The sequence below is a fragment of the Heterodontus francisci genome, chromosome 3, assembly GCF_036365525.1.
Source record: "Heterodontus francisci isolate sHetFra1 chromosome 3, sHetFra1.hap1, whole genome shotgun sequence".
NCBI classification, from domain to species: Eukaryota; Metazoa; Chordata; class Chondrichthyes; order Heterodontiformes; family Heterodontidae; genus Heterodontus; species Heterodontus francisci.
Window position 1 is genome coordinate 194,880,678 of NC_090373.1, and position 26,103 is coordinate 194,906,780.

The 26,103-nt window shown below is 50.0% G+C and overlaps 1 protein-coding gene across 1 annotated transcript in view; it reads left to right on the forward strand.

Moving 5' to 3' along the window:
* LOC137367175 (dynein axonemal heavy chain 6-like) overlaps positions 1 to 26,103 on the forward strand; it is a 1,370,791-nt gene that overhangs the window by 902,521 nt on the left and 442,167 nt on the right. Inside the window, exons 38-39 of the mRNA XM_068028611.1 lie at positions 11,580 to 11,711; positions 24,343 to 24,604. Of these exons, the coding sequence (XP_067884712.1) occupies positions 11,580 to 11,711; positions 24,343 to 24,604 (394 nt within the window). The remainder of the gene's footprint in view (positions 1 to 11,579; positions 11,712 to 24,342; positions 24,605 to 26,103) is intronic.

Here is a 26,103-nt window from a genome sequence, read left to right on the forward strand (position 1 = left end):
GAGGGGGGATCCGAGCGAGAGCGAGAGAGGGGGGATCCGAGCGAGAGCGAGAGAGGGGGGATCCGAGCGAGAGCGAGAGAGGGGGGATCCGAGCGAGAGCGAGAGAGGGGGGATCCGAGCGAGAGCGAGAGAGGGGGGATCCGAGCGAGAGCGAGAGAGGGGGGATCCGAGCGAGAGCGAGAGAGGGGGGAACCGAGCGAGAGCGAGAGAGGGGGGAACCGAGCGAGAGCGAGAGAGGGGGGAACCGAGCGAGAGCGAGAGAGGGGGGAACCGAGCGAGAGCGAGAGAGGGGGGAACCGAGCGAGAGCGAGAGAGGGGGGAACCGAGCGAGAGCGAGAGAGGGGGGAACCGAGCGAGAGCGAGAGAGGGGGGAACCGAGCGAGAGCGAGAGAGGGGGGAACCGAGCGAGAGCGAGAGAGGGGGGAACCGAGCGAGAGCGAGAGCGGGAGAGGGGGGAACCGAGCGAGAGCGAGAGCGGGAGAGGGGGGATCCGAGCGAGAGCGAGAGCGGGGGGAACCGAGCGAGAGCGAGAGAGAGGGGGGGGAACAGAGCGAGAGAGAGAGAGAGGGGGGGGAACAGAGCGAGAGAGAGAGAGAGGGGGGGGAACAGAGCGAGAGAGAGAGAGAGGGGGGGGAACAGAGCGAGAGAGAGAGAGAGGGGGGGGAACAGAGCGAGAGAGAGAGAGGGGGGGGAACAGAGCGAGAGAGAGAGAGAGGGGGGGGAACAGAGCGAGAGAGAGAGAGAGAGAGGGGGGGGAACAGAGCGAGAGCGAGAGAGAGAGAGGGGGGGGAACAGAGCGAGAGCGAGAGAGAGAGGGGGGGGAACAGAGCGAGAGAGAGAGAGGGGGGGAACAGAGCGAGAGAGAGAGAAGGGGGATGGGTGGATTGACGGGGGGGGAACAGAGCGAGAGAGAGAGAGGGGGGGAACAGAGCGAGAGAGAGTGAAGGGGGATGGGTGGATTGACGGGGGGGGAACAGAGCGAGAGAGAGAGAGGGGGGGAACAGAGCGAGAGAGAGCGAGAGAGAGCGAGAGAGAGCGAGAGAGAGCGAGAGAGAGCGAGAGAGAGCGAGAGAGAGCGAGAGAGAGCGAGAGAGAGCGAGAGAGAGCGAGGGGGGGAACAGAGCGAGAGAGAGAGAGAGAGAGAGTGGGGGGAACAGAGCGAGAGAGAGAGAGTGGGGGGAACAGAGCGAGAGAGAGAGAGTGGGGGGAACAGAGCGAGAGAGAGAGAGTGGGGGGAACAGAGCGAGAGAGAGAGAGTGGGGGGAACAGAGCGAGAGAGAGAGAGTGGGGGGAACAGAGCGAGAGAGAGAGAGTGGGGGGAACAGAGCGAGAGAGAGAGAGTGGGGGGAACAGAGCGAGAGAGAGAGAGTGGGGGGAACAGAGCGAGAGAGAGAGAGGGGGGGGAACAGAGCGAGAGAGAGGGGGGGGAACAGAGCGAGAGAGAGGGGGGGGAACAGAGCGAGAGAGAGAGAGGGGGGGGAACAGAGCGAGAGAGAGAGAGGGGGGGGAACAGAGCGAGAGAGAGAGAGGGGGGGGAACAGAGCGAGAGAGAGAGAGGGGGGGGAACAGAGCGAGAGAGAGAGAGGGGGCGGAACAGAGCGAGAGAGAGGGGGCGGAACAGAGCGAGAGAGAGGGGGGGGAACAGAGCGAGAGAGAGGGGGGGGAACAGAGCGAGAGAGAGGGGGGGGAACAGAGCGAGAGAGAGGGGGGGGGAACAGAGCGAGAGAGAGGGGGGGGGAACAGAGCGAGAGAGAGGGGGGGGGAACAGAGCGAGAGAGAGGGGGGGGAACAGAGCGAGAGAGAGGGGGGGGAACAGAGCGAGAGAGAGGGGGGGGAACAGAGCGAGAGAGAGGGGGGGGAACAGAGCGAGAGAGAGGGGGGGGGAACAGAGCGAGAGAGAGGGGGGGGGAACAGAGCGAGAGAGAGGGGGGGGGAACAGAGCGAGAGAGAGGGGGGGGGAACAGAGCGAGAGAGAGGGGGGGGAACAGAGCGAGAGAGAGGGGGGGGGAACAGAGCGAGAGAGAGGGGGGGGGAACAGAGCGAGAGAGAGGGGGGGGGAACAGAGCGAGAGAGAGGGGGGGGGAACAGAGCGAGAGAGAGGGGGGGGGAACAGAGCGAGAGAGAGGGGGGGGGAACAGAGCGAGAGAGAGGGGGGGGGAACAGAGCGAGAGAGAGGGGGGGGAACAGAGCGAGAGAGAGGGGGGGGAACAGAGCGAGAGAGAGGGGGGGGAACAGAGCGAGAGAGAGGGGGGGGAACAGAGCGAGAGAGAGGGGGGGGAACAGAGCGAGAGAGAGGGGGGGGAACAGAGCGAGAGAGAGGGGGGGGAACAGAGCGAGAGAGAGGGGGGGGAACAGAGCGAGAGAGAGGGGGGGGAACAGAGCGAGAGAGAGGGGGGGGAACAGAGCGAGAGAGAGGGGGGGGAACAGAGCGAGAGAGAGGGGGGGGAACAGAGCGAGAGCGAGAGAGAGGGGGGGAACAGAGCGAGAGAGAGAGGGGGGGAACAGAGCGAGAGAGAGAGGGGGGGAACAGAGCGAGAGAGAGAGGGGGGGAACAGAGCGAGAGAGAGAGGGGGGGGAACAGAGCGAGAGAGAGGGGGGGGAACAGAGCGAGAGAGAGGGGGGGGAACAGAGCGAGAGAGAGGGGGGGGAACAGAGCGAGAGAGAGGGGGGGGAACAGAGCGAGAGAGAGGGGGGGGAACAGAGCGAGAGAGAGGGGGGGGAACAGAGCGAGAGAGAGGGGGGGGAACAGAGCGAGAGAGAGGGGGGGGAACAGAGCGAGAGAGCGAGAGAGGGGGGGGGAACAGAGCGAGAGAGAGAGAGAGAGGGGGGGAACAGAGCGAGAGAGAGAGAGAGGGGGGGGAACAGAGAGCGAGAGAGAGAGAGGGGGGGGAACAGAGCGAGAGAGAGAGAGAGAGAGAGAGAGGGGGGGGGGAACAGAGCGAGAGAGAGAGGGAGAGAGAGAGAGGGGGGGGGGAACAGAGCGAGAGAGAGAGGGGGGGGGAACAGAGCGAGAGAGAGAGAGAGAGAGAGAGAGAGGGGGGGGGAAACAGAGCGAGAGAGAGAGAGAGAGGGGGGGGAACAGAGCGAGAGAGAGAGAGAGAGGGGGGGGAACAGAGCGAGAGAGAGTGGAGGGGGAACAGAGCGAGAGAGAGAGAGAGGGGGGGGAACAGAGCGAGAGAGAGAGAGAGGGGGGGGAACAGAGCGAGCGAGAGAGAGAGAGGGGGGGGGAACAGAGCGAGAGAGAGAGCGAGAGAGAGAGCGAGAGAGAGAGCGAGAGAGAGAGCGAGAGAGAGAGCGAGAGAGAGAGCGAGAGAGAGAGCGAGAGAGAGAGCGAGGGGGGGAACAGAGCGAGAGAGAGAGCGAGGGGGGGAACAGAGCGAGAGAGAGAGCGAGGGGGGGGAACAGAGCGAGAGAGAGAGAGAGGGGGGGAACAGAGCGAGAGAGAGAGAGAGGGGGGGGAACAGAGCGAGAGAGAGAGAGGGGGGGGGGAACAGAGCGAGAGAGAGAGGGGGGGGAACAGAGCGAGAGAGACAGAGGGGGGGGGAACAGACAGAGAGAGAGAGATGGGGACAGAGAAAGAGAGAGGCACAAAGAGAGGGGGAGATATAACAAGGAGGGGAACCATAGAGAGGGGGAACACAGAGAGGGAGGGGGAGTGAGCAAAGACAGAGAGAGAGAGGCACACACACAGACAGAGTGTGATCAAGATCACTCCTGACAGGTGGACATCTGTCTCGAATACCCCACATCACTACAAGTGTGTGGGCAAACATTGACTACTTGTGCAGGTATCTCACTAAATTAGTGTCCAACATAGTGAAGAGAAAGTAAGTCAATAAATTAATCTTCTCATTTTAAGCTTCTTCACAAAAATGCACATTTGTTGTTGTTTTGATTAATGGTAAGATAACTTTTTAATGCCTTGATCTTTCCAAAATTGTCTCACCTGCCCCCTATGTAAGACAAAAATTGTAATGTGGTCCCCCATGCGAAAAGGTAGGACGAGGCTGTGTTACAGGATCGTGGCGGTTTGTTTACTCCTCCTGGGACCAATCCAAAGTGTACCACAACTCAAGAATTCACTTCAATTTCCTTAATTCCTTATCTAGCTTCTGAGATATCAGATCTCCTGGATCTGGACTTTGCAGCTTGAGCACAGGCCTTACTCAAAACAGAAACACTCCTGGTTCCCCATGACCTCATTGTTCCTGAGTCCAACTGACTTCCAAAAGCCAACTGACAGACTGTGTTAGCAAGCACACAGATCAAAAACCCGACAGGCACCTCCTGCATCATCTACATAGCATTGTGGTAAATGTCGGAGTCCCAGATAGCAATTTAAATTAATTATTTCCAACTCCAAATTTATGCCTGTGGTAGCTGCAGACATACCGGGCTGAATTTTATAAAATCTCTGGTGTCGGGGGTCGTGGCTGCGGGTGGGGGGGAAACGCGGGTGGGCTTGGAAAATTCTTCTGGAGTGGCCCGCCACGATCTCCGTCGCTGAAAAGGTATTTTGCCGGCAGCAACGAGGCCTCGGTGCAGCTCCTCCAGCATCGAGCAGGGGTGGGGGGAGGGGTCCTTCAGTTTAATATTAAAATTAAGTTTAAAAGATGCAACTTAATTTACCTTATCCCAATGGCCATCCCACACCGATATTCCGGCTACCGCACCGGCTGTAACTCCCGAGCCTTCGGAATTCTGTACGGTTGGGGAGGTGGGTGCAGTGAGATTATCAGTGCAGGGCAGGAATGAACAGGGAAAACACTTTTCATTGGCTGTGGGGATGGTGGGAAGGGGTTGAAGGGCAAATGTTACGAGGTGGAGGGGAAAGTTGAGTTGGGAATAAAGCTCATTTTGGTGATATAGGCTCATAAACAGGGGTCGGGGAAAGGGCCTCCCACATTTATTTAAAATTTTACCAACAATGCACCACAATATAACTTTAAAAATTAAAATTTCTTCCAAGGACTTGAAGCCCTTTAAAAATGTCACCGGCCCCTGCGTGGTCGTGCCAGACGCCGCTGCCGGGGACAGAGCTCCGCCCCCTCTTCATCATTGGGAACGGACGCTCCGCCCCCTCCATTTAAATGAGTCCCCGAGCAAAATATTGCGGGGGCTCAGCAACGGCACGTCCAAGTCTGAAGACCGCTGGGATCAGAGCATGCTGCTACGATTTGCTGCCTCAAATTTTAGCCCACCAGCTCCATCAAAAAGTTAAGAGGTTTCCATTGTGTCTGGTCTTTCCACTTATGACCTTACTGAGTAAACATGAGCAACCCTTTAATTGGTAACCATCCGAGGTTTGTTTACCAGCTTCTCAAACCAGGTGTTTTCATTTGTCTTGCACTTAGGAAAAGTCAATTCCCAAGTTAAAAGTTACATAAGAACATAAGAAATAGGAGCAGCAGTAGGCCATTCAGCCCATCAAGCCTGCCCCGCCATTCAATAAGATCATGGCAGATCTGTCCCAGGCCTCAACTCCTCTTTCGGGCCTGCTCCGCCTAACCCTTGACTCCCCAAGATTTCAAAAATCTATCTACCTCTAGAACATTAATACAAACCATGAACCAGGTGACCGTAACAGACATCATAAAAAACAATTGGCAGCCACTGGACTGAGAAACAAATTGCAGGTCAGTCAGCATCTGAAACAGAAAGATTTCTAGAAGATCTGATAAAGTATGCAGGGGTCATACGCAGCGGATAATGTTGTTGAATGTCCCGCCCTTCATTCCTGATGAGCTCCTCCTCCCCCATCTCCAACAACTGGGGGAGGTGAGGTCGGGGATCACCACAGTCCCGCTCGGTCTTCGGGAGCACAACCTCCAACATGTCTAATTCTTCCGCCGCCAGCTATTTATGCAGCTGGCGTGGGAGGAGGTCTTGGGGGAACACTTCAGCGTGAAGTTCCAGGACACGGCCTACCGCATCTTCTGGACCTTTGACCGGGCACGGTGCCATGTCTGCAAGTGGGTGCGCATGTTCGTAAGAACTGCCCCAACCTCCCAGCCGCCAACTCCACCTCGGCGGCACAGGATGGCGCCACTGCACCTCCTCCCACTCCCCCTACACATCCCATAGACACCGTTCAGTCGGTTCCGGAGGCTGTGGTTTTTACAGCCTCCGGAGGGGAGGGGAGTGCCTGTCTAAGTGGGAGGAAGGCGCGGAGGAAAAATTCACATCGAGAGGCGTGTCCCCTGGACACCATGACACAACCCGAGCCTGAGCTCAGCCCAAGGCCCAATCTCAGAACCCACCAGCCCCAGGGCTCAGCTCAGGCCCAGGGTAACTAAAAAAACAAGGAGGGTGCGGAGGCGGAGGCCTCTGATGACATGGAGGTCTCTGAGCCTCCGCGCCCGAGTGGGAAAAAGAGGAGAAGGCACCCCTCCACGGAGGTAGCACAGGGCCTTGGGGTGCAGGGCTCATCTGTTGTGGGGGAGCTGTCTCCTGGTTCGGGTTCCCAGGTTCCCCCTGCCACCACCAACATCAAGGCTGCAAAGTCTGGGCAGGAGCTCCCTGCCCCTCATGATGGAGGGGAGGGGGAGACCCCTGTACATGCAGCCCCTCCTGAAGGAACAACTGGAGCCCTGCGTGTGGTGGGGGAGCCTGGGGATGCTCCTGGGGAAGCCTCCCATTCTGCCACTGGGTTGGGTGTCCTGAGTGGGGGGGGAGGGCAAGGCCCCCCTCAAAGGGTTGGCCCTCCCAGCCAAAATCCACCACCATCCAGGAGACACCCAACCCGGTTATAATTGAAAATGCTGCCCCATCTGCTGGGTCTGTGGGCAGTGGCGGAGCAGGAAATAGCCTCTTCTCTCCTTCTCTGGTCTCGGCTCCGTCTGAATTTCTGGAGTTGGGAATTTCCATCTCACCTGGACCACTCAGGTGGAGGGGGATCCTGAGCCGCTGGCACCCATAGGCTCCAGTTCCATCCAAGAACCCAGAGAGAACTCCTCCGCCATTGATCCTGAGGGTGGGATCGTGACAGAGGCGTGACCAGCTGGCGTGGTCGGGACGTCCGCTCCACAGTGTGTGGTGGGTGTGTCGGCCGCTGGCGGTGACGACTGGAGGAGGATGGGGTCTCGGTGTGGGGCATGGAGGACGATCTTGATTCAATTGCCAGTGACGTGGTGGCGTTCCTCGTGCCTCCCACTGAGTCTCCTCTCATCCCCATGGCGGACCTCCGGGATTTCCACGCGGCATGCAGGGGTTGCCGCAATAAAGTTCAGCTGGCCCTTTGCCAAATCTGGCGCTGATCAACCAGTCCGTCCGCGCCACCCTCAAGAAAGCGGGGAGGAGCGCAGGCGTGAAACTGGTTGAGAGGCGCCGTTTTAATGTGTTCCCCAATGGGTTGCTGGGGGAGTGGAAGGCGAGGTACACTTCCACTCCCTCCTCACAGTGAGGTGTTGGTGACGGTTCTTAAGTACCTTTGACATGAAGATAACCATAGCCAGCCTCAACATCAACGGCGGCAGGGGGTCTCACTGCAGATTTCACAATCTCTCAGTCCTCAAGGAAGGGAGATATGCAGTGAGTTTTCTGCAGGAAACCCACACCATTCCGGGAGACGAAGCCACCTGACTCCTGGAGTGACAGGGTGGGGTCTACACGAGTCACCTCACCCCTATTTCTAGTGGGGTAGCTATCTTGTTGGCCCCGACTTTTCAGCCAGAAATCTTGGGGGGGGTCAAGGAGCTCATGCCGAGCCGCTTGCTCCACCTCGCCGTTCGCCTGGGTTGCGTGCCGCTCCTTTATGTGAACGTGTACGCACCCAGGCCTGGCGCGTTGCAAGTGCGCTTCTTTGAAGAAGTGTCCGCTCTCTTGAGCTCCATCGATAGCGGTGAGTCGCAGATCCAGATCCTGGAAGATTTGGACCGCGCCTCACCCTTCTTCTACTCGCTGGAAAAATGGCGGGGGGTCCGTAAGCAGCTTATCGAGCTGCTGGCCGACGACGGATCCTCCATAACGGATCCGGAAGGAATGGGCCTCCAGGATCGTACTTATTACAGTGCGTTGTTCTCTCCGGATCCGTCCAGCGAGGACACGCGCAGAATTTTGTGGGAGGGCCTGCCAAAGGTCAGCCCAGAGGGCATCGAAGGATTGGAAGCTCCGCTCACACTGGCGGAGCTGACCGGCGCCCTCCACCAACTCTCAAGGGGCAAATCCCCAGGGCTGGACAGGCTGACCGTGGAGTTCCTCGGGGTGTTCTGGGACGTCCTGGGGGACGATTACACGAGGGTCCTGGCGGAAAGTCTGGCGACTGGGGAGATGCCCCTCTCGTCACGCAGGGCGATCTGAACGATCTGAAATTTGAGGGAGTTTCATTGCTATCAAATTGTTCAAATGAACAGGCTTCACTTGCATGTAAGATCAAGGTGGGCATGTGGTAGCTTTACTTGGTATAAACCCAGTACAGAGTGTCCCCAGCAATCAGTAAGACTGAACAGTAATCCAACAGCTCAAACATCTGGTGATAGACTCCCAATGACAGGCGCTGACTTAATGTCACAGATTCCTTGCCACAACTTACTTTCTTTGTCAGTGAAAGTTTCACTGGATGTCAATGTGGCTGTTGGGCTATTTTGTGGTCGGGGATTTATGTGGACAAATGCCAAATGTAGAAATATAAATAGAAATAAAATGGCTTAAGAATAAGTGACATAAATCTTTTTATTGAGAAAACTCTAATACCCATGTCCTTGCCCACATCTGCACCTTTGCCTTATGTCCCAGAATCATACAGCTGAAATAGAGGGAATTTGGCCCATCAAAACTGTATCGGCTCTTTCAAAGACTTATCCAGTTAGCTCTAGCTCCTTGTCCTTACCTCAAAATCCTGCAAAAGTTTCCTTTTCAAGTATATACCCAGTCCCGATTTGAAATTTGATTATTGAATCTGCTTTCACCAGGCTTCCAGGCAGTGCACTCCAGTTTATAACAATTCACTGGGGAAAAAAAACCTCACCTCCCCTCTGGGTCTTTTGCCAATGAGCTTAAATCTGTGGCCTCTGGTTATCAAGCCACCTGTCAGTAGAAACAGTTTCTCCTTTTTTCACTGTATCAAAACCCTTCATGATTTTGAACACCAAATCTCCCCTTAACCTTCCCCGCTCTAAGGAGCACTGTGGTAGATAAGGGAATGTCTAAGGATATTTTTTCTGAACATCCAGAAGGCAGTCGATAAGATTCTACATAGGAGATTGTTAGCCAAAACTAAAGCTTATGATGTTGAAGGCAAATTATTGACCTAATTAGGAGGTTGGTAAGGTGGTAGATGACAGAGAGAAGGCAATGCAAGGCAGTGACTAGTGTTATTCCATTAGAATGTGTGCTGGGGCCTCAACTATTCACTATATTTATCAATGACTTTCAAAATGCAGTAGAGAGTCATACATCCTTGTTTGCTGATGGCACAGATTGGCAGTATAATACTGGCACAGAAACAATGGGCCAAGTGGCCTTTTTCTGTGCCGTAAACTTTCTATGATTCTAATACATAGTGTAGATGGGAGCATAAAATTGCAAAGAGAGGTTGATAATTTAAGTGAGTAGACAAAACTGTTGTAGATGGATTTCATTGCAAGTTAGTACAGGTCATTCATTTGGGACTCAAAAAAGAATAGATCAGATAAATTTTAATGGTGAAATGCTGGGAACAGTGGAGATCCAAAGAACTGTGTGCATCTATGTACATACTAAAAAGCAGTAATCAGGTACAACAAATAATCATAAAGGCTGATGGAATGTTATCCTTTATAACGAGAGTGCCAGAATATAATTGGGAAGGAGTTTTGCTACAGCTACACAAATCCATATCTGGAGTACTGTGGATGGTTCTGGGCACCACATCTTAGAAAGCAGATATTGACTTTGGAAGGGGTGTAGTGCAGAATCACCAGAATGTTGCCAGGGCTCCAAGAATGCGATTATGCGGAAAGATTATGTAAACTAGGCTTGTATTCCCTGGAATATAGAAGGTTAAGAAGTGATTTGTTTGAGGTTTTTAGGATTTTGAAAGGAATTAATAGGATGGTAGAGATTTTTTTTCTGCTTGTGCGGGGGTCTAGGAGAAGGGAACATAACCATAAAATTAGAACCAGGTCATTCAGGAGAGAAGTTAGCAAAACACTTCTTCAAGCTAGGTATGGAACTCTTTTCTGCAAAAAGCAGCAGATGGTAGCTCAATTAACAATAAATCTGAGATCAATAGGTGTTTGCTAGCCAAGTAAGAAGGAATATGGAACCAAGGCAGGTGAATGGAGTTCTTTTTTATTCATTCACGGGAAATGGGTGTTGCTGGCAAGGCCAGCATTTATTACTCTTGACCAGGTGATGGTGAGCCACCTTCTTGAATACTACTGAGTGGTTTGCCAGGCCATTTCAGAAGGCAGTTAAGAGTCAACCACATTGCTGTGGGTCTGGAGCCAGATATAGGCCAGACCAGGTAAGCACAGCAGATTTTTTTTCCTTAAAGAATTAGTGAATGAGATGGTTTGTTAAAACAATCTGGTAGTTTCATGATCACCATTATTGATGTGAGCTTTTTAATTCCAGATTTATTTATTTGATTAAAAAAGAAAAAAGAAAGACTTGCATTTATATTGCACTTTTCATGACCACCAGACGTCTGAGTGCTTTGCAGCCAATGAAATACTTTTGAAGTGTAGTCTCTGTTGGAATGTAGGAAACATGGCAGCCAATTTTGCACACAGCAAACTCTCTCAAACAGCAATATGATAAAGACTAGATAATCTGTTTTTGTGATGTTCATTTGAGCAGGATACTGGGGATAACTCCCCTGCTCCTCTTCAAACTAGTGCCATGGGATCTTTTACATCTACCCAAGTATGCAGATGGGGCCTTGGTTTAGTGTCTCATCTGAAAGGCAGCACCTCCTACAGAGCAGTACTTACTCAGTACTGCAACAGAGCACTCAACAAGCCCTGGAAGGGGTCTTGAACCTAGAACTTTGTGACTGAGGGGCAAGTGTGCTACCAACTCAGCCACAGCTGGCATCCAATTGAATGTAAGCTGCCCAAGTGCTGTGGTGGGATTTGCACTCATGTGTCTGGATCATTATAGCAGGCCTCTGGATTACTAGTCTAGTAACATAACCACTATGTTACCATTTAGGATACTGAGCAGCATGATCTCATTGAATGGTGGAATGGGTGAGAGGGGCTGAATGGCCTACTTTGTTCCTATGTTCCTAACCCCATCTTTTCCATTCTCTTCACATATCTGAAGTCCCTCATCCCTGATACCATTCATTCATTCACTTCAGTTCTCCAACTTGGGCCTCCTGTGCATACCCGCCCCCATTCCCGTTCCCCCACCACCCGCCTTTATCTACTTACATCGCTGACTCCTTCCATTACTCTTGGCACCACCTTCTTTGTGAAGCACCTTGGACAATATCCTGCAATGAAGGTGATTTATCTTCTCTTGAGTTTGGTATTGCTGACTGAGACTCTCTTTAATTCAGACATCCAAATGAAGGGCCTGGGGAGAGGGCACAGCACCACTGAGGGCCATACATCATTCCTGGAGTTTAACTTGCGATCTTCATCTGTCTGCAGGTCCGTCCTGGAGTGATGCTGGTGGGTCCCACCTGTGGGGGAAAGACGACAGTTAGAACTATCCTGCAGAAAGCCCTGATCATTTTGCCAAGCCTGGCTACAGAGGCTACAGCTGATAGAAAATCATCCTTGGTTAGTAAGTGATTATATTATGAGCAAGTGCACAGAAAATGCTGATGAAAATAAACCAAAATCCTTTTTAATCTCCATAATTTATTTCTTGATACAGTAAGGCACAAAAGTTGATAAAATGGCTTTTAATTTTAAGAATGAGACCTTCAGTGTGCAGAATATCTCTTAAAGAAAGACTTACATCGATACAGCACTTCCCATAGTCTCAGGACATTCCAATTGCTTTACAATCAATGAAGTACTTTTGAAGTGTAGTCACTGTTGTAATGTAGGAAACCCTGCAGTTAATTTGCACACAGCAAGATTCCACAAACAGCAATAAGATAATAATCAGATGATCTGTTTTAATGGTGTTGGCAAGGAATAAATCTTTGCTCAGGACTCCAGGTAGAACTCCCCTGCTTTTCTTCAAATTGTGCTTTGGCATCTTTCATGTACAGCCAAGAGGGCAGACTAGGATTTAGTTTGATATCTTATCAGAGAGATGGCCCCTTTGACAATACAGAACTCCCTCAGTACTGCACTGACAGCTTTAGCCAACATTTTGTGTGGTCAAGTGTCTGGAGTGGGACTTGAACCCACAACATTCTACCTCAGACAAGAGTACTAACCACGGAGCCACAGCTGACACCAGAGGCTGGCCACTCTGTGATGAATGGCTTCTCATATGATGCCTCAAAGCTTCCACCATCAACAAGGCTCACCAGAAGTGTGACACAATACTCACCATTTCTTTTTTTCCTAATTTGAACCTGCATACTTTATTTTTATTTATTTTTAGAGATACAGCACTGAAACAGGCCCTTCAGCCCACCGAGTCTGTGCCGACCATCAACAACCCATTTATACTAATCCTACACTAATCCCATATTCCTACCACATCTCCACCTGTCCCTATATTCCCCTACCACCTACTGTAGGGGCAATTTATAATGGCCAATTTACCTATCAACCTGCAAGTCTTTTGGTGGTGGGAGGAAACCAGACCACCCGGCGAAAACCCACGCAGACACAGGGAGAACTTGCAGGCAGTACCCAGAATTGAACCCGGGTCGCTGGAGCTGTGAGGCTGAGGTGCTAACCACTGCGCCACTGTGCCGCCCGACGTAATATTCTGGATTTCTTTTCTGTGTCCCATACACTATCTAAAATTCTTCTGCGAGATCACCTGTGGGATGCCTCCTTTCCAGTCCAAAGAATCCAGGTTTCTCGAGTCTTTCCTCATAACTCGAACCGCTGATATTGGGACAATCAGCTTCTTCCCTTATCTTGTGGATTAGTGGGTAGCACCCCTGCCTGAGTCAGAATGTTCTGGGTTCAAATCTCACTCCACTGCAGTACTAAGCAAGTGCTGCATTGTCAGAGGGGCAATACTGAGGGAGTACAGCACTATCAGAGGGGCGATACTGAGGGAGCACAGCACTATCAGAGGGGCGATACTGAGGGAGCACAGCACTATCAGAGGGGCGATACTGAGGGAGCACAGCACTATCAGAGGGGCGATACTGAGGGAGCACAGCACTATCAGAGGGGCGATACTGAGGGAGCACAGCACTATCAGAGGGGCGATACTGAGGGAGCACAGCACTATCAGAGGGGCGATACTGAGGGAGCACAGCACTATCAGAGGGGCGATACTGAGGGAGCACAGCACTATCAGAGGGGCGATACTGAGGGAGCACAGCACTATCAGAGGGGCGATACTGAGGGAGCACAGCACTATCAGAGGGGCGATACTGAGGGAGCACAGCACTATCAGAGGGGCGATACTGAGGGAGCACAGCACCATCAGAGGGGCGATACTGAGGGAGCACAGCACCATCAGAGGGGCGATACTGAGGGAGCACAGCACTATCAGAGGGGCGAAACTGAGGGAGCACAGCACCATCAGAGGGGCGAAACTGAGGGAGTACAGCACCATCAGAGGGGCGAAACTGAGGGAGTACAGCACAATCAGAGGGGTGATACTGAGGGGGTACAGCACCATCAGAGGGGCGATACTGAGGGGGTACAGCACTATCAGAGGGGCGATACTGAGGGGGTACAGCACTATCAGAGGGGCGATACTGAGGGAGCACAGCACTATCAGAGGGCTGATACTGAGGGAGTACAGCTCAATCAGAGGGGTGATACTGAGGGGGTACAGCACTATCAGAGGGCTGATACTGAGGGAGTACAGCACTATCAGAGGGACGATACTGAGGGGGTACAGCACTATCAGAGGGCTGATACTGAGGGAGTACAGCTCAATCAGAGGGCTGATACTGAGGGAGTACAGCTCAATCAGAGGGGTGATACTGAGGGGGTACAGCACTATCAGAGGGCTGATACTGAGGGGGTACAGCACTATCAGAGGGCTGAGTGCTGTACTCCCTCAGTATCAGCCCTCTGATAGTGCTGTACTCCCTCAGTATATCAGAGGGACGATACTGAGGGGGTACAGCACAATCAGAGGGGCGATACTGAGGGAGCACAGCACTATCAGAGGGGCGATAGTGAGGGAGCACAGCACTATCAGAGGGGTGATACTGAGGGAGTACAGCACAATCAGAGGGACGATACTGAGGGGGTACAGCACAATCAGAGGGGTGATACTGAGGGGGTACAGCTCAATCAGAGGGGTGATACTGAGGGGGTACAGCACAATCAGAGGGGTGATACTGAGGGGGTACAGCACAATCAGAGGGGTGATACTGAGGGGGTACAGCTCAATCAGAGGGGTGATACTGAGGGGGTACAGCACAATCAGAGGGGTGATACTGAGGGGGTACAGCACAATCAGAGGGGTGATACTGAGGGGGTACAGCTCAATCAGAGGGGTGATACTGAGGGGGTACAGCACAATCAGAGGGGTGATACTGAGGGGGTACAGCACAATCAGAGGGGTGATACTGAGGGGGTACAGCACAATCAGAGGGGTGATACTGAGGGGGTACAGCACAATCAGAGGGACGATACTGAGGGAGTACAGCACTATCAGAGGGGTGATACTGAGGGGGTACAGCACTATCAGAGGGACGATACTGAGGGGGTACAGCACTATCAGAGGGCTGATACTGAGGGAGTACAGCTCAATCAGAGGGGTGATACTGAGGGAGTACAGCTCAATCAGAGGGGTGATACTGAGGGAGTACAGCACTATCAGAGGGGTGATACTGAGGGGGTACAGCACTATCAGAGGGGCAGCATTGAGGTTTTGTCATTTGGATGAGGCATTAAATTGAGGCCCTGCCTTCCCTCTCAGATGCATGCAAAAAATCCTATGGTACTATGGTGGTGTGGTAGTGATGTCACTGAACTAGTAATTCAAAGACACAGGTTAATGCCCTGAGAATATGGGTTCAAATCCTACCATGGCAGCTGGTGGAATTTGAATTCAAATAATTTATAAAAATTTGGAATTGAAAGCTAGTTTCATTAATGGTGCCATGAAACCATCATTGATTGTTGTAAAAACCCATCTGAATCACTCATGTCCTTGAGGAAGGAAACCTGCTGTCCTTTCCTGGTCAGGCCGACATGTGACTCCAGACCACAGTAATGTTGTTGACTTTGAACTGCCCTCTGAAATGGCCTAGCAAGCTAATGAATTCAAGGGCAATTAGGGATGGGCAACAAATGTTGGCCTTGCCAGCGATGCCCACATCCCATGAAAGAATAAAAAAACTGTTTTGAAGAAGAGCAGGGGAGTTCTCTGCAGTGTCCTGGTCGATAATTATCCCTCAAATCAACAAGAAAAAAGATAATCTGATCATTATGTCATTGTTGTTTGTGGGAGCTTGCTGTGTGAAAATTGGCTGCCACTTTTCCTACATCACAACAATGACTTCACTTCAGAAGTACTTCATTGGCTATAAAGAGTTTTAAGACATCCTGAGGTTGATAAATGCGAGTGAATGCAATAGTGAATAGCAATCCCGTGTTCCCAGTCAGTGTTGGGTGGAGAACTGTAGCCCTTGCTCTGACCTGCAATCCCTTCGTGTCTCGTTCCACCAAGACTGCGGACTTTACCCTATCATTCCTGATCATAGCTGTGCTGAGTGGGGAACGGCCAGACAGGAGCTGCTGCAGCTCTCCTCAGGAATGAAGACAGACTATGGGGAGAATTTTATTGTGCACTTGGTGGCGGGCACGGAGGCAGGGTGTGGAGTGGGAGGGGGCGGCTAGGGGCGAACAAAATGGCATGGGTGCCATCCCCCACAGTACCCTGGCCCTTGCCATTTTGTCCGGGCCGGGAAAGACCTTTCCATCCCAGGCCAATTGAGGCCCATAAAAGGCCAATTAATGGCCACTTAAGGGCCTCTTCCTACCTCCACCTCAATTTAATGGAAGGTGGGGGAGCTCGCCGCCATAGGGAGATGCCCCCTGGTAAAGCCTGGTGTCTCCTAGCTCAGGGGTCCCTCCTTTGGGGGCAATCCAGGGCCCCTGGAGAGACCCCCCCCCCCCTCACCCTGGCAGCAGTTTGCCGCCTGCACCCCCCCAACCAGGAAGACACCCCCAACGCTTATTAACTCTGCCCCTCATCCCACCCCAGTAACCCTGACCCCACTCACCTCTCCCGGGGTCTTCTCTGTCCTCGATGCTGAAGGACCTTCTGCAGTACCAGCAGTGGCCACTGCTTCCAGTGGTGCTGCCGGTACTGCAGAGCTGCCAGCCTTCTGATTGGCCGGCAACTCTGGAGACAGGAGTTTGTCCATTAAAGGGACGTTGTTCCCAACGGTGGGCAGTTAAATGCCTGCCCGCTGTGGAATGGCTTCAGGGGTCTGATGGAGGGCTGAGATGGGATCTCCCCTGGCTTCCGGCCCGCTACCAGGATCCCCGTCTTCAGAATATAATGCAGCCCTATATTTCTTTTGCACCTTTCAAGACCTCAAGACATTCGAAATCACTTTGCAGCTGGTGAAGTACTTTAGAAGTGTTGTCACTGTTGTAGTGCAGGAAATGTACACTTGCCAACCTTGCATAATATTATTATGGCAGATGAATGAAATCAAAATCTAGAGGAGGTACAAGATGTGTTAGTGTTCCACTCTTTCAGTATTCACATCAGGGCTTGCAGAAGGCATTTATTTTACTATAGGATAATGACAGGCTCCTGAAACTACGTTGGTTGGAATTTTTCTCTGTTGATGCAAATTACGAAGGTAAGCCTTAACCCTAAAACATTCTGGCAGCAGACTATAAAATCAGAACATCCCTTGTTGAAATGACTTTAGGGTAGTCTTAATGCAGCAGCTGATGGGCTGAGGTGTATCATAAAACTGCCTCGTATCCAGAGTTAATGTGGCAATTTCACACTGTAAGCACCAGGTGGCTGGTGAGGATGGATTGGAAACTATCACACTATCAGAAATAGGAGCAGGAATAGGCCATTCAGCCCTTCGAGCCCATTCTGACATTCAGGGAGATCAAGGCTGATCTTCTACTTCAACTCCATTTTCCTGCACTATCTCCGTATCCCTTGGTGTTTTTAATATGTAGAAATCCACCGATCTCAGTCTTGACCATACTCAACGACTGAGCCGCCACAGCCCTCTCGGGCAGAGAATTCCAAAGATTCACCACCCTCTGAGTGAAGAAGTTTCTCCTCATCTCAGTCCTAAATGACCTGCCCCTTATTCTGAGACTGTGTCCCCTGGTTCTGGACTCCCTAGCCAGGGGAAACATCCTTCCTGCATCTGCCCTATCGAGCCCTGCAAGAGTTTTGTATGTTTGAATGAGATCACCTCTCATTCTTCTAAACTCCAGAGAATAAAGGCCCAGTCTATTTAATCTTTCCTCAAGGGACAATCCCTCCATCCCAGGAATTAGTTTGGTGAACCTTCGCTGCATTCCCTCTATGGAAGTATATCTTTCCTGAAGTAAGGAGACCAAAACTACACAGAATAATCCAGGTGTGGTCTCACCAAGGATCTATATAATTGCAGCAAGACATCTTTACTCTTACACTCAAATCCTCTTATAATGAAGGCCAACATACCATCTGCTTTCTTAACTGCTTACTGTACTTGCATGTTAGCTTTCAGTGACTCATGAACAAGGACAGCACAGTGGCGCAGTGGTTAGCACCACAGCCTCACAGCTCCAGCAACCCGGGTTCGTTTCTGGATACTGCCTGTGCGGAGTTTGCAAGTTCTCCCTGTGTCTGTGTGGATTTTTGCCGGGTGCACAGTTTCCTCCCACATCCAAAGACTTGCAGGTGATAGGTAAATTGGCTGTTGTAAATTGCCCCTAGTGTAGGGATAGGGAATATGGGATTACTGTAGGGTTAGTATAAATGGGTGATTGTTGGTCGGCACAGACTCGGTGGGCCAAAGGGCCTGTTTCAGTGCTGTATCTCTAAATAAATTTTTTAAAAATTTAAAAAAAGGACACCCAAGTCCCTTTGAAGTTCAACACTTCCCAGCCTCTCACCGTTTAAGAAATACTCTGTATTTCTATTTTTATTACCAAAGTGGATAACCTCACATTTCTCCACATTGTATTCCATCTGCAAAATTGTTGGCCACTCGCATAGCCTCTCCAAATCCCCTTGAAGCATCTTTGCATCCTCCTCACAACTCACACTTCCACCTAGTTTTGTAACTTGCAAACTTGGAAATATTACATTTAATCCCCACATCCAAATCACTGATATAGATTGTGAATAGCTGAGGCCCAAGCACTGATCCTTGCAGTACCCCACCAGTCACAGCCTGCCAACCTGAAAATGATCCATTCATTCTTACCCTGTTTTCAGTCTGTTAACCAGTTCTCAGTCCATGCCAGTATATTCTTCCCAATCCAATGTGCTCTAATTTTGTTTACTAACCTTTTGAATGGGACCTGATCAAAAGCTTTCTGAAAATCTAAATATACCACATCCACCAGTTCCCCCTTACCTATTCTGCCAGTTACATCCTCAAAAAACTTCAACAGGTTTGTTAGACATGATTTCCCTTTCCTAAATCCATGTTGACTATGCCCATTCCCGCCATTATTTTCTAAGTGCCCTGTTGTCACATACTTTATTATAGATTCCAGTATTTTCCCTACGACTGATGTTAGACTAACAGGTCTGTAGTTCCCCATTTTCTCTCTCCCTCTTTCCTAAATAGTGGGGTTACAATTGTCACCTTCCAATCACAAGGAACCATTCCAGAGCCTACAGAATTTGAAATATGACCACTGATGCAACTGCTATCTCTACGGCCACCTCTTTCAACACTCTGGGATGTAGATCATCTAGTCCAGGGGATTTGTCTACACTAAGTCCCATTAATTTCTCTAGTACTTTTTTATTAGAATTAGAATTAGAACATTACAGCGCAGTACAGGCCCTTCGGCCCTCGATGTTGCGCCGACCTGTGAAACCATCTGACCTACACTATTCCATTTTCATCCATATGTCTATCCAATGACCACTTAAATGCCCTTAAAGTTGGCGAATCTACTACTGCTGCAGGCAGGGCGTTCCACGCCCTTACTACTCTCTGAGTAAAGAAACTACCTCTCACATCTGTCCTATATCTATCACCCCTCAACTTGAAGCTATGTCCCCTCGTGTTTGCCACCACCATCCGAGGAAAAAGACGCTCACTATCCACCCTATCTAACCTTCTGATTATCTTATATGTCTCTATTAAGTCACCTCTCCTCCTCCTTCTCTCCAACGAAAACAACCTCAAGTCCCTCAGCCTTTCCTCGTAAGACCTTCCCTCCATACCAGGCAACATCCTAGTAAATCTCCTCTGCACCCTTTCCATAGCTTCCACATCCTTCCTATAATGCGGTGACCAGAACTGCACGCAATACTCCAGGTGCGGTCTCACCAGAGTTTTGTACAGCTGCAGCATGACCTCGTGGCTCCGAAACTCGATCCCCCTACTAATAAAAGCTAACACACCATATGCCTTCTTAACAGCCCTATTAACCTGGGTAGCAACCTTCAGGGATTTATGCACCTGGACACCAAGATCTCTCTGTTCATCTACACTACCAAGAATCTTCCCATTAGCCCAGTACTCTGCATTCCTGTTACTCCTTCCAAAGTGAATCACCTCACACTTTTCCGCATTAAACTCCATTTGCCATCTCTCAGCCCAGCTCTGCAGCCTATCTATGTCCCTCTGTACCCTACAACATCCTTCGGCACTATCCACAACTCCACCGACCTTAGTGTCATCTGCAAATTTACTAACCCACCCTTCTACACCCTCTTCCAGGTCATTTATAAAAATGACAAACAGCAGTGGCCCCAAAACAGATCCTTGCGGTACACCACTAGTAACTAAACTGCAGGATGAACATTTGCCATCAACCACCACCCTCTGCCTTCTTTCAGCTAGCCAATTTCTGATCCAAAGCTCTAAATCACTCTTGCAGTTCCATATTTACACTAGTCCCTTGATTCTCCATTATTTCTGAGAGGTTTTTAGTGTTTTCCTCTGTGAAGACAGACACGAAGTATATGTTTAGTTTCTCTGCCATTTCCTTAATCCCCATTATAAATTCTCCTGGCTCTGCTTGTAATGGACCCACATTTGTCTTTGCTAATCTTTTCCTTTTTGCATACCTATAGAAACTTTTACAGTCCATGTTTATGTTTCTTGCTAGTTTGCTCTCATATTTTATTTTCCCTTTCTTAATCTTTTTCTTGGTCCTCCTTTGTAGAATTCAAAAATGCTGCCAATCCTCAGGTTTGCCTTTTTTTGGGCATCTTTATATGCCTCTTCCTTTGATCTAATACAATCCTTGATTTCTTTAAAAGCAAAATACTGCGGATGCTGGAAATCTTAAATAAAAACAAGAAATGCTGGAACCACTCAGCAGGTCTGGCAGCATCTGTGGAAAGAGAAGCAGAGTTAACGTTTCGGGTCAGTGACCCTTCATCGGAACTGACAAATATTAGAAAAGTCACAGGTTATAAGCAAGTGAGGTGGGGGTGGGGCAAGAGATAACAAAGGAGGTCTAGATTGGACCAGGCCACATAGCTGACCAACAGGTCACGGAGCAAAGGCAAACAATATGTTAATGGTGTGTTGAAAGACAAAGCATTAGTACAGATTAGGTGTAAATACACTGAATATTGAACAGCAGCAAGTGCAAACCTGAAAAAAAACAGTGGGTAAGCAAACTGAACAAACTAAGATGAAATGAAATAAATGCAAAAAAAAAAAGGATTGTAAAAAATGTAAAAAAGAACGTTAAAAAAAAGGAAGAAAAAATAACTAAAAATGAAAGTAAAATGGGGGGCTGTCATGCTCTGAAATGATTGAACTCAATGTTCAGTGCGGCAGGCTGTAGTGTGCCTAATCCATTTCCCGATTAGGCACACTACAGCCTGCCGGACTGAACATTGAGTTCAATCATTTCAGAGCATGACAGCCCCCCATTTTACTTTCATTTTTAGTTATTTTTTCTTCCTTTCTTTTTACGTTCTTTTTTACATTTTTTACAATCCTTTTTTTTTTGCATTTATTTCATTTCATCTTAGTTTGTTCAGTTTGCTTACCCACTGTTTTTTTCAGGTTTGCACTTGCTGCTGTTCAATATTCAGTGTATTTACATCTAATCTGTACTAATGCTTTGTCTTTCAACACACCATTAACATATTGTTTGCCTTTACTCCGTGACCTTTTGGTCAGCTATGTGGCCTGGTCCAATCTACACCTTCTCCTTTGTTACCTCTTGCCCCACCCCCACCTCACTTGCTTATAACCTGTGACTTTTCTAATATTTGTCAGTTCCGATGAAGGGTCACTGACCTGAAACGTTAACTCTGCTTCTCTTTCTACAGATGCTGCCAGACCTGCTGAGTGGTTCCAGCATTTCTTGTTTATATTCCTTGATTTCTTTCATTAGCCATGATTGGAACACTTTCCTTGCTGGATTTTTGTGCATTAAAGGAATTTATAGCACTGTCGACGACCCCTTCCATCACTTTGCTGATGATTGAGAGTAGCCTGATGGGGCGGTAATTGGCTGGTTGGATTTGTCCTGCTTTTTGTGTACAGGACAATATGGGCAATTTTCTGCATTGCTGGGTAGATGCCAGTGTGGTAGCTGTACTGGAACAGCTTGGCTAGGGTCGCGGCAAGTTCTGGAGCACAGGTCTTCAGTACTGTCACTGGAATGTTGTCAGTGCCCAAAGACTTTACAATATCCAGTGCTTTCAGCCGTTTCTTGATATCATGTGGAATGAATCGAATTGGCTGAAGACTGGCATTTGTGATGCTCGGGACCTCAGGAGGAGGCCGAGATGGATCATTCACTTGGCACTTCTGGCTGAAGATGGATGCAAACGCTTCAGCCTTACCTTTTGCACTGATGTACTGGGCTCCTCCATCATTAAAAATGGGGATATTTGTGGAGCCACATCCTCAGTTGTTTAATTGTCCACCACATTCATAACTGATGTGGCAGGACTGCAGAGCTTAGATCTGATCTGTTGGTTGTGGGACTGCTTATCCCTGTTTAACGCATGCTGCTTCCGCTGTTTGGCAGGCAAGTAGTCCAGTGTTGTAGCTCCACCAGGTTGACACCTCATTTTGAGGTATGCCTGGTGCTGCTCCTGGCATGCCCTCCTGCACTCTTCATTGAACCAGGGTTGATCCCCCGGCTTGATGGTCATGGTAGAGTGGGGATATGCCAGGCCATGAGGTTACAGATTGTAGCTGAGTACAATTCTGCTTCTGCTGGCCCACAGTGCCTCATGGATGCCCATTTTTGAGTTGGTAGATCTGTTCGAAATCTATCCCATTTAGCATGGTGGTAGAGTCACATAACACGATGGTGGGTATCCTCAGTGTGACAACAGGACTTCGTCTGCACAAGGACTGTGTGGTGGTCACTCCTACCAATACTGTCATGGACAGATGCATCTGCAACAGGTAGATTGGTGAGAATGAGGTCAAGCAGGTTTTCCCTTTTGTTGGTTCCCTCACCACCTGCCGCAGACTCAGTCTAGCAGCTATATCCTTTCAGACTCAGCCCATAGTGCTGCTACCGAGCTTCTCTTGGTGATGGACATTGAAGTCCCCCACCCAGAGTACATTTTGTACCCTTGCTTCCCTCAGTGCTTCTTCCAGTTGGTGTTCAACATGGAGAAGCACTGATTCATCAGGCGAGGGATGGCAGTAGATGGTAATCAACAGGAGGTTTCCTTGCCCATGTTTGACCTGATGCCATGAGACGTCAGGGGGTCCGAAGTCAATGTTGAGGACCCACAGGGCAATTCCATCCTGACTGTATTGCACTGTGCCGCCACCTCTGGTGGGACAGGACATAGCCGTGGATGGTGATGGTGGTGTCTGGGACATTGTCTGCAAGGTATGATTCCGTGAGTATGACTATTTCAGGCTGTTGCTTGACCAGTCTGTGGGACAGCTCTCCTAACTTTGGCACAAGCCTCCAGATGTTAGTCAGGAGGACTTTGCAGAGTCGAGAGGGCTGGGTTTGCCGTTGTTGTTTCCGGTGCCTTGGTCAATGCCGAGTGGTCAGCCCAATTTCATTCCTTTTCTTAAACTTTGTAGTGGTTTGATACAGTGGCTTGCTAAAGGACATTCGTGAACCAGGTGGGTTTTTACAATAATCAACAACGGTTTCATGATCACCACTAGACTAACTTTTTAATTCCACATTTATTAATTGAATTCAAATTTCACCATCTGTCGTGGTGGGATTCAAACCCATGTCCCCAGAGCATTAGCCTGGGGCTGTGGGTTAAGTCCAGTGACATTAACACTACGCCATCACCTGCTTACATAGGATTGGAACTTGGTGGGGGGAGCCCAGGAAATCCCGGGCGAATGTAAAGGGGGAAAAACAGAGGGAAATCAGCCCTTTACTCTGTTTCAATCTGTGCTAGACCTGACCTGGGAGCACCTAATGTAGATACTGGGAACGTCTGAATGGGAAGATTTCCATTGTCCAGAATCAGCATGTCTCACACTGATGGCCATGAAAGGGTGTCTGGTGGACTGTGATGAGGAGGAGGATGTTGAGGGCAAGGTTACGTAGACATTCCTAGAGCATGATCCTTCCCCATGTCTGAACCGCTCTCACCCACTGTGTTATTTCACTCCCAAACACCAGCTCAGAAACCTAAACCTGGGAGTAATTAGATAGCACAAATGAGGATATGGTAGCAGGTGATTCGGAGAACGAGGGTGTCAGAGGAGTGGAGAGTGAATGAGGAGGTGCCAGCTTCACAGCAGAGACTGATGAGAAGGCAGCTGATGACTTTGGAGTTGTGGGATCCAGGTCTCATGGGGATTCGCCAGAAGGGAAAATGTTCAGGAAATGTCATGACTCCAGGTTCTGAGGTCAGTCTCTCAGAAACCATTTTTTCCACTTCCAGTAGTTTAACAACCAATGAACAGAAGTGTTCATCGAAAATAAAAAATAAAGACACTGATTTATTTACTGCACCTACGATTTTTCTCACTGCCATGTCCAAGAGATTAACCTTTCATTCCGAGAGAGCCCAGGACAATCTGGGAGGATTGGCAACCCTAAGTCAGGGTCAGACCGGAATAATGGAGAATAGGAGGATTCAGTCCAAGTGCCAGAGGTGAAGGGACATGTTTTAACCTATGGTTCACCCAGCCCCTCAAACCTATTTTCCAAATGTTTTCTGTCCCTTCTATAGAGTTCCGCAGCTAAGAGAGGCAAGGTAGAAACCTTCATCATCAATCCCAAGTGTATCACTCTCGGGGAGCTGTATGGGTACATGGACCAGCACACAATGGATTGGTCTGATGGGCTGCTGGCTCAAGCAATGCGGAGGTTCGCAAAGGATCTACACCGAGAATATGACCATGAGCCGGAGATTAAGATGCTTTCTACTACTTTCGTTAATGTTGAGAAAAATTGGATTGACTTCCAAGATCACAAGAATCCAGAGAGTGAAGGTGAGTGCATGTGAGCAATGAGGCTTTATTGCAGCTGTTTCCATGGTTGAAAGGGATAGGCTGGGTGCTCTTTGTTCTACAGGTGTTAGAGAAGGTGAATCGGGTGTTAGGGAGGGCATCAAACTAAATGACATTCGCTAACACATTCCCGGATATCCAACCGTTTTTCCACAGGGGAAATCTGGATGTGACTTAAAATAAAGTGTTAGTTTTAACTTAAATTCAGGCCACGATCATCTAGAATTCACTTTGCAGACAGAGCTGGGGAGTTCTGTTTCCCAGCCAAGTGGTCAGGCCAGTGGTAGGTTATCTGTCTAAAATCAGACAGTCGGAGTTCGTGCAGACCCACTGAGATGAATCTATTCACTTTGAAAGGAACGTGGCAAGTTATCAGGGACTTCCACCCAGGGAAGATGAGAGCCGGTGTGCCAACTGACCAACCTTTGGCCAGGGAAGGAGTCAGTGGTTTACTTTTCAACGTACTGCCCAAAGTATTGGACTTGGAAAAGAGAAAGACATTTTCTCGGTCAAAAGTGAAATACTGCAAATGCTGGAACCATGAAATAGAACAGAAAATGCTGGCAACAGTCAGCAGATCAAGCAGTATCTATGGATAGAGAAACAGAGTTAGTGCTTCAGGTCAATGATCTTTTCCCAGAACTAGAAGACGTTCGAGAGTTATAACAAGGTTTAAGCAGGTGCACAGGCTGGGAAAAGTGAGGAAAAGTGGTGATGTTTCTTGTGCTTGGGTAAAGCTTAATTGAAACTGGGAGACCGGAGACTGGGAGAGCGGGGAGGCGGCGGACCTGGGAGAAATGACACCAGAGAGAAGGAGAGTATATATCAAGGCCAGGGCTTGAGGCCCACACTTCCCTGGGATAGCGGAGAGGCAGCGGACCTGGGAGGAATCACACCAGAGAGAAGGAGAGTATATATCAAGGCCAGGGCTTGAGGCCCACACTTCCCTGGGAGAGCGGAGAGACAGCGGACCTGGGAGGAATCACACCAGAGAGAAGGAGAGTATATATCAAGGCCAGGGCTTGAGGCCCACACTTCCCTGGGAGAGCGGAGAGACAGCGGACCTGGGAGGAATCACACCAGAGAGAAGGAGAGTATATATCAAGGCCAGGGCTTGAGGCCCACACTTCCCTGGGAGAGCGGAGAGACAGCGGACCTGGGAGGAATCACACCAGAGAGAAGGAGAGTATATATCAAGGCCAGGGCTTGAGGCCCACACTTCCCTGGGAGAGCGGAGAGACAGCGAACCTGGGAGGAATCACACCAGAGAGAAGGAGAGTATATATCAAGGCCAGGGCTTGAGGCCCACACTTCCCTGGGAGAGCGGAGAGACAGCGGACCTGGGAGGAATCACACCAGAGAGAAGGAGAGTATATATCAAGGCCAGGGCTTGAGGCCCACACTTCCCTGGGAGAGCGGAGAGACAGCGGACCTGGGAGGAATCACACCAGAGAGAAGGAGAGTATATATCAAGGACAGGG